The sequence below is a fragment of the Spea bombifrons genome, chromosome 4, assembly GCF_027358695.1.
Source record: "Spea bombifrons isolate aSpeBom1 chromosome 4, aSpeBom1.2.pri, whole genome shotgun sequence".
Classification (NCBI taxonomy): domain Eukaryota; kingdom Metazoa; phylum Chordata; class Amphibia; order Anura; family Pelobatidae; genus Spea; species Spea bombifrons.
This window is the reverse complement of record NC_071090.1, coordinates 71,127,383-71,140,269: the sequence shown is the minus strand read 5'-3', so window position 1 is coordinate 71,140,269 and position 12,887 is coordinate 71,127,383. Positions and strand designations below refer to the sequence as shown.

Below are 12,887 nucleotides of genomic sequence, written 5' to 3'. Positions count from 1 at the left end.
TTTGACTGTAATTCTGCAGTCTTTCCTGCTAATGATATAAAAACAATAAGGTCGTGTAGAAAATGACTAAATCTGGGGGTGTCACAAAGTTTATATTCAGCTATATCTTTATAGACATATCTATTTGTTTTTGTTTTCTGCATCCCTGTGACGGTTAGTTTAGGTATTTATAAAAAGGAATGTCAAATATTCCCACATCAGGCAAAAGTGAGACCCAAACAATTATACATCCAGCTATAAGCAAAGCAATAGCCTTATTTATACTGTTTATAGCAGTACTGTGTTTATACGTTGTGTAAATAAAAAATACATCCTTCTAAATGCATTTCTCGGTTACGTTTAGCTCATCAATAGGTCACAACGTCTCTAACCCCTTAAGACATGCATGTCCCTCTTTTGGCCATTTGAAATGTTGGAGGACGTGTCATATGTACCTGAGAGAGAGGAGTGTTCTTTATTGGCAGGCCAGGTTGCTCTGTCAGGAAGGTGAATCCAGCCAGATGCCCCAGTAATAACGCTGCTCGATGCATATGTCAGACAAAACACACTGTATGCTACCCAGCCCCGTACAAAACATTTACAGTAATGCAATGTATAGAAAACTACTGAAAGAGCACACAAAAGGTCCAGTCAGGATGTAAATGCTGCCTTGATCCATCGATACACTAGATATCCCAGTGGATATGTGCGGCATTGCATGTGGAAGATAACGCCTCTGTGACTTAAACCGACACAACCCAATTCTCCTCTGTTAGATTGTGGTCAAACGCTATTGTATGGATTATACACCTCGGGAATGATATGAAACTGGAGAAACGCCATCCTCTGTATTTTGAGTGAAGTATAGTTCGGCAGTAAAGCAGTATGCTTTGCTTTTTAGCCTCTCCTAGGTGTTAGGTGAGTATCAGTGTTAGTGTTTGGGAGACAAATACAATGTATATAAATAGCAGGAAGCCTAGAAGTTAAATTCTGTATTTTACATTATTCTAAATGTCTTCACATGATTATCAGTAGGTCACAATTACCACTTGCATCCTTTAACAAGTTCCAGTCTTGGTGCACTTAAAGGCCTATTTATGAGTACAGAACGTTGTATGGTTGTGCCCCCTCCCCCGTTTGGCCTTTGCTTTACATTCTATAAAGGAGTCCATAGATCAATGACTGTTCCAAATGCTCTTATAAAAGATGTTAATTCCCTAATAATCATAGCAGAGTAGTCTTTCATAACGCAGTTTGCCATTATGCGTCATTAATGGATTACTACTTGGGTTTTATTCAGGCTGTGTATGAATTGCTGTTCCAAAGGATATTGTCTAACCGCAAAATATCTACTTCTGCCGGTAGCTCAGCTAAAATCCAATGTGGCTCAGAATGAGAATTTTCATTGATTTTTGTGACTTTCAAATGCAATGACCGGAGTTTACCAGGGTGAAGCCCTTACAGATTGAAGCGGCTTCACATCAGAAATTACCCTGATAAAATGCTTGATACTAATATAAAATATGTATAAAGTATATACATTAGGACAGGGTTCAGCAATGATGTGGCTGCCTTTAAGTTCCTTGTTTTTAGACGCATCTTGCGGGTCCAATTTATTATGTTTAGCAGGTTAGCTGCGTTCGTACTGGGTAGAGTGTCAGCGATACAACTCCTGGTGATTATATGTGATGACTGGATGTCAATCTGATGCATAGTTTAATAAATGTAGGTAATTTACAATTGATGCAATTCATTCTAATTGTCACGTACCCCCCATAGCGCACTCTAACCTTCTCATGGTAATCTAAGTTTACCTGATCTGGGTCTTTTGTTCTAAAACAGGCCAATGATTTTAATAGTTTTTTGTGTTTCCACCGTATCTTGAATAAACTAGATTGATTAGGTCATTATATTCTATTTTTTTTCATATATTGGCACCTACTTTCTTTCCTGAATTATTTTAGATCTGCATGTCTCTCCATTTTGGGGCATGTGACAAATTTATGTATTGCTTTGCTAGTCCATCATAAGTATCCGAGTAAATGGTATGTATTGCGTTCATACCACTGGGCTAACAGGGACCCATGGAAAGTTTAATATGTTAAGAAAATGTGTGTGTGGGGGGGGTTGGTTTTTAATTTTCAGAATATTTTTCATATAAGGTATCAGTGTTCAGATTGTAAGGATTTTATAGGGCATATTAAATGGAGTCATAGACATTATCAGACTTGCATTGTAACAAAAACGTTATAGAACAAAGACTATTAATCGAAGAAAAATGTGCAATTTTCGGGCTTGAAGCAAAATCAGCTGCTGCCTTTTCCTTTTGGCTCAGTCTAAATATGAAATTCCTTAACCCCTGCCCCTGGTGGTACACAGCACCGCAAAGCAGGTTAATAAAAATGTGCAAATCTAATGAGTTTTTTTTTAATTAACCAATCTTACATGTGGCAAATCATTGAGCACGGAAGGACATACCCGTAACTACTCGCATGTCGTGTTTCATAGTGTGCTCTTAATGACGGTGAGAGTACATTTGGTGTTGGTGCCTGTAAGCAATAAACTACTAGTGGCTTCATCTACTTGCTCTGCATCACTGCTGTGTCCCTTGCACCAGTGCCGTGCCAGATGTTTCAACATTAATTGCAGTGTTGAGTGAATTCCACCGATAAGTAGATAATTATCACCATCTAAATGTGATATCTTAATTTAATTAACTGGGGATGTATTTATCACTCCTGGATTTTTCTTTTTAATTATATTTGGATTATATATGAATTGTCACTTTTCTAAGTAAATCATACAAAATACTATATTTAGAGATTGCTACTACTAGCCCATTTTGATTTTTGTCCCTTTGGTTTATGTAAGGTAATATATTCATATGTATCTCACTAACGTAATGGATGTTTCACTTGTCCCATTTGATGGGGTGTGTAGGAGCTGTTGTCAGCTGGTGCTGCAAATGAGTGATGAAGGGCAATTTTTTTTTTTTTTTACTAAATTTCCTATTTTTCCTTTCCAGGTATTGAGTGTCCAAGAGGGCCCAGGAACATGCCCAGTGGGGTTCAAGAAGGTGAGCCGTTCAGTAATGAAGCAACCCTGTTCACCAAGGAGCTTGTACTGCAACGAGAGGTACGTTTTTCAGCAATTAAGTAATCTGTTAATGATTGTTAAGAGCAATCCTGCTATTTCAGTGGTTGGTTGTCACTATAAAGGGCTTGTTCTGTAATTAAATATCTTGGGAAACTGTCAGTATAGATCCAGAATTTTGAGCTTTATATGAAGTTTCATGCCTTGGGTACTTTTGCATTCCCTGGCTTTCAGAAACTGCTTGTAACCATTCCTTGGGCTGACAGTCTCTTCTGAGCGCAAACTTTTATCCACAGACATCAAGGTTACTTAATATCTTTCTGTTGGCAAATAAGTCTCAAGGGAAACCGAAAGCTAAGGAATGCTTGTAGGGAAGGGCATTATAACATTGGAAACAGTGTGTTTTTCGAGTATCTGGGATTTTACACACACAAGATCCTACCAACTGATGTCACAATGACTATCTTGGGCAAACTAGTGGTGTGTAGAGAGCAGTGCTTTAGCAGGAGTGATAGAGAATCATCCAATGAGAAAATTTAAGTCGATGTAGTTTACATAAGGATGTGCTGGCCATAAGTCAAGACCAATAATAAAAAACATAAACTATTTACAAAAGGAAGAAAATGGGCAGTCTAAATGGGTTGAGTGCGTGGTTAATCTGATTATTTTTATATATATATGTGTGTGTGTATAATGCCCAGTTTTATTTATTCATGAATTGTGATTTGCAAACTTGTGTTCCTTCTGCATAAAAGATGTGGAGTTTTGTATTTAAGAAGAAGAAAAAATCTTGATTACACTAGCCCCGTTCTATTTTTCTTAGTACCTGAACTATTTGCCTTTCTGTATAGTACATGGGGGTTATGTCATTTTGCACCAGTCAATAGCATTGATCTGTTGAAGGTTACAAAAGACCTCTGTCCCAGGTATGCTTTCAGCAAACCCATAAAACATTGCTCCAATTTTACAAATGGGTAGAAATTGTGGTAGATTACTCAAAGCAGTTACCCTGCATGGTGTTTCCTCTCCTGGGTCATAACATAGACCTCCTAATGAAAGGCCTTTGGCTGGTATCCCATGGAGGTGCTTACTAGTTCACACATCAGGGCGAGCTAAGTCTACTTCAAAATGGTAAAAGGATATATAAAGAGCAGGGATATCATAGGGGCCATATTTGTATGTAACAAAGGTATTGACTTTTGGGTGCGCGACTGTAATCTACAAGCAGCACCTTTTTAAGTCTGTCCTTTTTCTCTTCCTATCCTTTTCCCTGTGTGCACGTCTCTCCAGTGTGCACGTCTCTCCAGTGTGCACGTCTCTCCAGTGTGCTGTTACACACAGTGCAGATGTCCTGATTCTGACAGATCTTTCAAGGATTCGAGGTGTTGCAGGAGGAGCTCATACAGAATCTCAGTTTCAAGCGGAAGCTAATTAGTCACAATCTAATTTTGTAGACTGTTTAATGCCAAATCTTTTCTATTTTTTTTATATGCCTCCTCCCTTTCTGTTTCTAATCTGCTGCCATCAGCAAAAGTTTCCTCTGAGACCCAGATAATAAGCAACTCTCGTCTTCCAGATTTTTTTAATATAAGAAATCATAGCTTGCGTATGGGACTATAAACTCCTTTAATATTGCTAATTCATTGACTGAGTATGCGAAGATAAAATATTTGAAAGCTGTTAAATCTGCAAGGACCAACCATTCTGAAAGGCTATCCCATATAATTACAAGGGCAACATTATTTTCCTCTGTGTCTGAAGATTCTTTTAATCTTCTGACTGTTGTCCACTGTATTAATCTTTATTATTTACAATATGATTTGCCAATACAACAGTCTATGGTCTGTGTCCTCAAGAGTACCAGTGGTTGTTTTGAGGCATTCAATCAGTCCTTTTGAGCTATCAGTGTGGGCTAATGAGGTCATAGTGTAACCCCCTGGAATCTCTAAATTAGCCCCAGAACATGAACTGCACAAGTGCCAAGGAATGTTCCCCGACTTAATCTTTGAATATTGTTGGCGGTGGAGAGTTTTGGGAGATGTGGCATATTTGACAGTCTCCAGTTTACCAGAGTGAAAATCTGTATTCAAATTGTTGGTCTGAGGCTGCTTTCCCCCATCTGCCCTATTGGATCACTGGAATTCTTGTGCTAATGCCTCTGTCAGAGCTGAAATGATATCAGTGCTGGCTTCCACATCTTATACACACTGCATTTGCTGCTTATTTAAATCATATTTCTGCTCACTGCAGCTCAGATAAACGGTTAAAGAACTACTTCAGCATGTGAAATGCCTTGATGGGAAGCAGGGAGCTGGAATCTAAAAAGTGATTGGTCTTAATCTTATTTAGAACCCCAGGACCAGGTTTACATTGACCGGTTATTGTGTGCTGAGACCATCCACTTCAATATGAACTTTCTTGGTTTAAAGAAAAAAATGCCTTAGCAGCAGGTTCTGGTATTACATCATTGCTCTGCTAGATCAGAATGGCGAAATGCAGATGTGCTGGTCTCAGCTGTTCTAGTAACACTTCACGCTAGCAGAGGAAATCTGACACATTCAGTGACTGTGAAAGATACAACCGCATCCATAGTCCAATACAATGTGTTGTGTAATACTGCTGATTCATTAGGTAAAGCAATCGGTGCCCTGGAAAAGAATTGCACTTATTTTTGATAATGAAGAGGTTAAATCCCACCTGAGCTGTGTTCCTATGGGAGTGTGCCAGCACAGATATATTAAATTTTCTGGATCTGCTCACGTTGCTTTGGATTTTGCCAGGACTGAGACACGTGCAACGGGTAAAGCCGGCCTTCTGCTATGTGACTCGGAGCCCTGCTGTTCATAACATACTCTAACCATATTTATTAGCAAAAGCCTTCTGGCGGTGCACAGCTTCAAGACCAAACGAGATATTAATGAGCATGCACTTACTGTAAATGAAGCGGTATCAGACAGGACCAGGACCCAGTCAGAATATGCTGCATAGGACATAATCTCTTGGTTAGGGTATGTCCCCCAACAAAACAGCTTTCCTCTGCTTCTTTATATGTAGCCTACAGTAAATGTGTAAAAGAATCATGTGCTCTAGATTCTTGAACATCTTAAAATATGTGATCCCACTAGCCTAATTCAGCTTCGGTCAAGTTGTATGTTCCTCCCTGTTGTACATGGTGTTTGCTGGCCCTTTTGAGTATGGTTTAGTATTTAGTCTTGTACTAAGGTGTTGATCTTCCACATAATTTGAGTTACAGGTTCCTTTCTGTCACTTCATGGTTTAGTATTGTCTACCACTTGATACTAGGACAGTTTATTTTCCTGCCTTAGCTAGTTTCTGGTTAAGCCAATATCTTGTTGGCATTGGCTCTACTGTCCAGTGGATAAGATCTTTTACTATACAGGTTTGTAGAGGTCATTCTTTGAATTACCCATGTAATTTATGGATGTTTGACAGCTGAAGGTATCCTGCCTGGACATGTGAAATTGGTTTCTCTGGTCCCACCCTGTAGGTTCAGAGTTATCTTCTCTTATTCTGCATCCTGAATGTCACCCTGTAAACCTTGATGTGCCCTTTCCTTGTAGGCTGTTATTGGTGTGCAGGTTCATTTATATCGCAGGAATGAATAATTATAACTCAGAAATGTCCACATTGTCCTATTCTCCTTGATGAAAGCTAAAATAAACATAGCTCCTACTTATGGAACATATTAAGAAAATAGTTCTATCCTAAATAATAAGCTAATAAGCACAAAACGCTAACTTCTGGCTAATCTGCCTTAAAGCAAATTGATGTGGCTTAAGCATTGTTGGGCACTTATCGCTTTTGTACTAGGTAGGTGATTAAGCTTGTTAAATGTTAAATTTGCCTCTGCTGGGAAGTAACTGGGGGGTATACAGTGTTCTTAGCGACCCCTTCCTACATGCGTTATGCCTGCCTGTGCAAGCTTGCTGTAATATGTGTACTTCACTCGCAAGGTGTTAGGCGGATCAATAGCAATTCACCTTTTCCCTTATTGATTAAAGTGACAGGGAGAAAAATGATCAGTTAAACCTGGCCATTCATCATGCCATATTTGGTTACAGGCGTGCTTCTCTGTCAGATTACATGCCGTCACCACTATCCTCCAGGTGCCCTCCTTTTCCAGTTTTCTTGATTTAGTCCAAAATTTCATGAGAATCGGCCTGAAATGGCATTGTAAATCTGCAATACATCCTTGGCCAATATTTAAGTGTGTGGGGTATGTTCACACCTTTAAATTCAGGTTTGTTTAATAATGCAAAGCTTGCTTATTCTAATGAATCCTGCAACCATGTAGCCTTCCATTTCACGAATTACATATCAAATTATTGATCTAATTGCCTTTTTGGAAGATTGAGTCTGAGTACTGGTTTACTTATCTGCTTTCCGTTAAGTGGAACCTCCTTCATGTTAAATGTTCTTATAGATTTGTCTGTCTGGTGAAACTGGACTTAATGCATGAAGATCCAAGAAGGCAACCCGGTTTCATCTGCTCACTAAGTTACTTTCCTAATGCAGAGCGAAAGCCATATCCAGATCAGTTACACCCTGTGTTTAGCTTTAATCATTTTTAATGCTAGAGGTGTGCAAACCCGGTGTTAAAACCAAAGAAATTCTGTGGCCTTAAAACAATCAATCCACTTAATTTATGCTATTGACCAGGTTGTTGTCCTTGGTCTGCTTTTCGGGTGGTTAACTGTAATTAGAAATTATAACTTGCTGTTATCGCAAACATAAATTTATTCTAATATTCTTATATCAGTTACCTATTAAATATAAATGATGTAATATAGATATGTTAAAGTCTGACAGCAATAAATTGTGTTCTTATAGAAAGGATTTGATCTATAAGTCTAAAAGCTTTAAAGGGTAACGTACAACACATCCTATAGAGAATACTATGAAAGATCCTGGCAGAGCCGGGTGTGCAAATGTTTTTCCTTTTTTGTTGGAAGGGGCACTGAGATTAGTTTATTAATTGGAATTTATTGGGAGGTTTCCCTGTTGGGAACTGAAATTGTCTATATAATTCATAGACCTACATTGCCAAAATGCACTGTGAAGGAAAATGTTGAGTCCGCAATTTGTCTCTGGGCGGAAGCTATAAACTATAGGTAGTCGGGTATTTGGGAGGCAAATTATTTTGTAAATCTCTACAGTAGCTAGAGGTTAGGCGCAGGTCAGTAGACCTTGCTGCAGGTATGGTGGGGAATGCATCGATCTCAGAGGTTTCACACTCAAATTCTGTAATTTAAACAGTTGTTTTGGAATTCAGAAGAAATGTACTATACATAATGAATTGAAACCTAGATGTTCCTTGTTGGTATGTTTTCTGGAAACTGGCTAATGGTGCTGGGGCAGGAGTGCAGGAGCTGAATTATCATTAAATGTTGTGGGTGGTGTTCTGGCCACATTGTAATTTCTCTTTAGACTGTGTGCTAATTGATTACTGTGCAGTCATTCTCTAAAACACAGTGAAAACTGCCATCTGGAAGGGATATGGGGAAAATCCATATTGTGTTTCAGTCCATATTGTCCTCAAACTACCTTCCAAAAAGAGGAAACATGTCAGCGAAAAAGATTTTCTCCTAGGCTGCCTCTCGCCTCCAGACACCAGCTGTGGCCTTACACTTTGAATTTGGGAGATCTATAAACCACATTATTCCCATAGGGGCCTTAAACCAGAAGAAAAAAGCCCCTGGCAGACAGTGGTCAGGAGCTGCAGTGTCACTAGCATTCCAAGTCATTTGAACAGTGGAGTGTGAACAGCATGATCATATCTGATTTTTTTGCATGCAGATTGTGGCTCCTAGAAAACATAAGGTGGGCGTCCAGCCTCACAAATATCAAGCAGACTATTTTAACGTATGCTTAGTTTACACTAGACTACACTTGCATGTAACAATGTCATATCGGTTGATGGAGCTTGAAGTCCACGGCAAAATTTAGGCATCGTTTTTTGTTTTTATCCTTCTGTTATGTTTTAATACTCTGACACTGTCTATCCTGCTCTGTGGTAGCAAGAATTCAAGAACTCTAATCTCTATGTACACAATTTAACTCTGGTTTAGTCATCAAGTAGCCCTGTGTTGTGAAGCCACAGTGCCCATTACACTGCTACCCACGCAAAGCCTGGTGACCTGGTGTTGCTCTGCCACATTTGGAGAGAGAAAACTTTTTACACCCCTGGTTTGAAATGTATGTTACATATTAACTTGTACATTGTAGCATAAACCAACTGTCCCCGGATTTAACAAGAGACCAGCTTCATGCACGTTTACCATCTCCGCTTTCCCATCCTTATTAATATTTATAGGTATATCATCCATTTTTGCAGCTTTCATAATTGTTGCAACTGGCATTAAACATTAGTGTGCTGATTCTGTTTTTCCCCGGGGTATTTCAAATGCTGGTATTTTTACTCTCTATGCACTAATTCTACCATTGGTTTTTTCAAAATTTGTGGTAGTAATTGTGCGGGTTTTTTCTCACATGGTACACGTAAATGTCGTGTATAAAAGTATTATGCTGGCTGAACTGGCCACCAGGCAAATCCCGGGTCAGAGCCGATGGATGAGAATGCCATGCGCTAATGCTCCAGATGTGTAACCTTCTAGCCCTTTTTTTCATCTCACCAAGTCACATGCTCCAACTTCGATATCATGTTGCCTTCTAGCATATATCCTTTATATTATCTCTTCCATCAGATCATCTTACGGTAGCCTGTATATTGCCTCCACCAGCACCTATCATTCCCCCCACCTGAATATGCCTACATTTTTTGAGGGGGACAGTTCCCTCGTGGCCTGGTGTGGAAGCTTCCATCAAGTACTTTGGATAAAGCCACGGCATTAGACTTGTGCTTTAAAATTAAAGTTGGTTGGTAAAGGAAGAACTTATGCATACAGCGTCTATGATTAACTTAAAATAATCAGCTGCTTTCCTAATGAAACGGTATGGCCCTGTCTTTGTCATCCCCTGGTATCACAACATATGGTGAACTTGCTGCTTGAAGCCTTTCTGCCTTCAGTGACACATTCTTTGGATTATGTAACGGAGACACATGATTGCTGAATAGCTTCTTTTTTGGTCATAGAATGCAAAAGCCGGGTGTTTTACTTTATCAAACAAAATGACCATCACGCATTTGCTAACTGAAAGCTTGAGTTAAATATCTGACAAAGAACAGGAAGCAGAGTGATTGCTGTGTATGGAAGGGCCTTGTGAAGGGACATCCACATTGAATATATTGTCAATGACATGATGCCTTCACATAGCTTTTTTTTGTTAAAGATAAATATCAAAGTGCTGAACCTGCAGAGAGCAGTCAAGCAGTCACCATATGGTGATTCATCTCCATTTTAAAAGCCCTGAAATGCAGTCACAAATTTAATAAGAAACTGGCAGTATTCAGAAGTCAAGGAGCAAAAAGAATCCTTGATAGGTCACTAATTTTAGAAAGTATATCAAGGCTTTCTATGTTTTGTGACCTATTCGGGGGGGTGGGGGTGTAAAGTTGTCATATGGCCGACAGGTTACCTGGAAAGTACAAAACGGTCTTGGCAAATCTCTGAAATCCGTTCTTAAATCCACAATGTCCTTATTCCGATCAAAACCACGCACTACAAACAGTGTTCACCAAGTCCTAAGAATAAGAGTAGGGATAAGCTCTAAGGAGGCATTGGCTTTAGTGTATATATGATGTGTCATTTTGTGAGCAACTTTGTGCTCATGTTGCAGAACATCAGGTGTCCAGAATGGAGAGCATGACAATGCAACACAGTAGCGTACTGGAGAGACTTAGTGCCGTTTGTGCCACATAATGTATGTCATTGCGCTAACACTGGCTATATATAATGCCCTTGCACAGCATGATATATAGTCAGTATAAAACTCAAATATGGTTGGTGGCTGAATAAGCTATTGACTCTATAATGGCCAACGACTTACATGCAAAGGCCAGTGAAGGCGCCAGTTGATGTAGCACTTATCCAGGAAATTCATTAAATCCGGTTTGACAACTATTAAAGTAAGGCAGGGTAACTATTCACCAGCACCAAACATGCGTGTGAGTGAAGTCCAGACATGTCCTGCTATCCTGACTTGCCTTGTTAATGTGGCCTGTAGTGTGATGCACCATGTAGATTTAATATGCTATATTATTACAAGACTATAGGCCAAAGCTCTAAATTTGGAGCAGTCTCTGTTGTAGCACATTTTTAGAACTGATGTATTTGTAAGAAATGATGTGCATTGTAATGTCTAATTGCCGTCTGCAAATGCACAGGAGTTAATTTGCTAGCGGAGAGAATCCAAAGTACTAGGTCTTTTGGTATAACCCGATCATCTGGCAGCTATGTAAGCCTTATATAGGGGTGTGGGAACCAGCCTAGTGACTCCACTCTCCTACTAGCGAGTCTTTCTGCTCTGAGCCTGGGTTCCGTTCCAGTATATCGGAGATCAGGAAGACACAGTGGCACGCTAATGATTTTGTTCTAGCTGCCAGGCAGAATGTCTTTCTGCCAGCATTGTTCCTTTTCAGAGCTCAAGAATCTTCCATCTGCCTTACTGTGGCACAGAAGAGCCCATGTTTCTAATGCATAAACACTGGGCTCAGTAAGCATGTGCATATAACACAATGGTATCCCTCTCCTCTACATACCAACTTTACTAAACAAATGCTGATATAAAGATATATTTTGTGATGGTACAGTTGTAGGACATTTTGGCCAAGAGGTGGATTGTAGTTCCCATTGCTGCTTTCCCTATCACTATTTAAAAAAAATCTACCTTTCTTGGTGCAGATTTCTCACAATCAGGCTATTATCCATCCCAGTGTTATGTGCCAGAAGATAGGGTTGTAAGTCCTTATGCTCTATGAACCTCACACACACTTTGCTATATGAAGCCCCTGACTCTAGGCAGCGGCTTAATGTGCCTTATGTGTTCTGTTTCCAGGTAGAAGTGAAAAATGATGCTGAACAATACTTATGTCATGTCACCTTATTAACGAGAAAGCCTTCATTCTTGATGCTTGTTTTGCTGTCACTTCAAACTGAATAAATTGTATCTACTTTAAATGTTGTGAAACTAGGCCCTTTAACGTTCCTTTAACTAAAGATGATTTGCTGGCTAGACTATGCAATTCTATAATATGTACATCTCATTTATATACACTATGTATGAATGCCATATACACACAAAACAAAGTCTGACCTACTTTAATACATCTGCATGTCCAGATCAATGATTCTGTCATTTGTGTAATATGGCCTTTTTTTTTTTGTTTTTTAGACAAATAGTTGGAACCTTAAGCTTACACTTGATTGTCCTTTATAACTTTCAATTGTTTTAATAGTAAACATTTTGACTACCTATGCTTGCTAGGGCTCTGCTATGTTTTAGTGTTTGCTGTTCTGCTTCATCCACTGTGATCATAGCTCTAAAAATGTATTAATACTCCCCTTGGTACATTGCAGTGTATCATGACAAGCATGTGGCTAGAACACCCAAAATAGCAAATGATGATATGGCCTCCACACCATGCTTGATGAGCCTCAGAGTATTTGTTTGAATATTACTGTTTCCTGCTCCAAATTCTTATAGTCTTAATATAGGTTTGTTTGTGAGTCACAGCTTCCCTGCAGAGGGAAGGAAGAAACGTGGCAGAAATCCTAATGAAACACTTCCGCTTGTAAGTGCGTGTGGGTGAGTGTTTGGATGTTCGTGTATCTGGGTTTATGCATGCTTTTATTAACTGCAGCCGATAAGGGTCTTTCAGAAACCAGCACTCATGT

At 39.3% G+C, this 12,887-nt stretch overlaps 1 protein-coding gene across 1 annotated transcript in view; it reads left to right on the top strand.

The window, feature by feature from the left end:
* The window catches only part of SND1 (staphylococcal nuclease and tudor domain containing 1), a 288,682-nt gene that overhangs the window by 177,850 nt on the left and 97,945 nt on the right, over window positions 1-12,887 (top strand). The window contains exon 16 of the mRNA XM_053464995.1: window positions 3,005-3,114. Within this exon, the coding sequence (XP_053320970.1) occupies window positions 3,005-3,114 (110 nt within the window). The remainder of the gene's footprint in view (window positions 1-3,004; window positions 3,115-12,887) is intronic.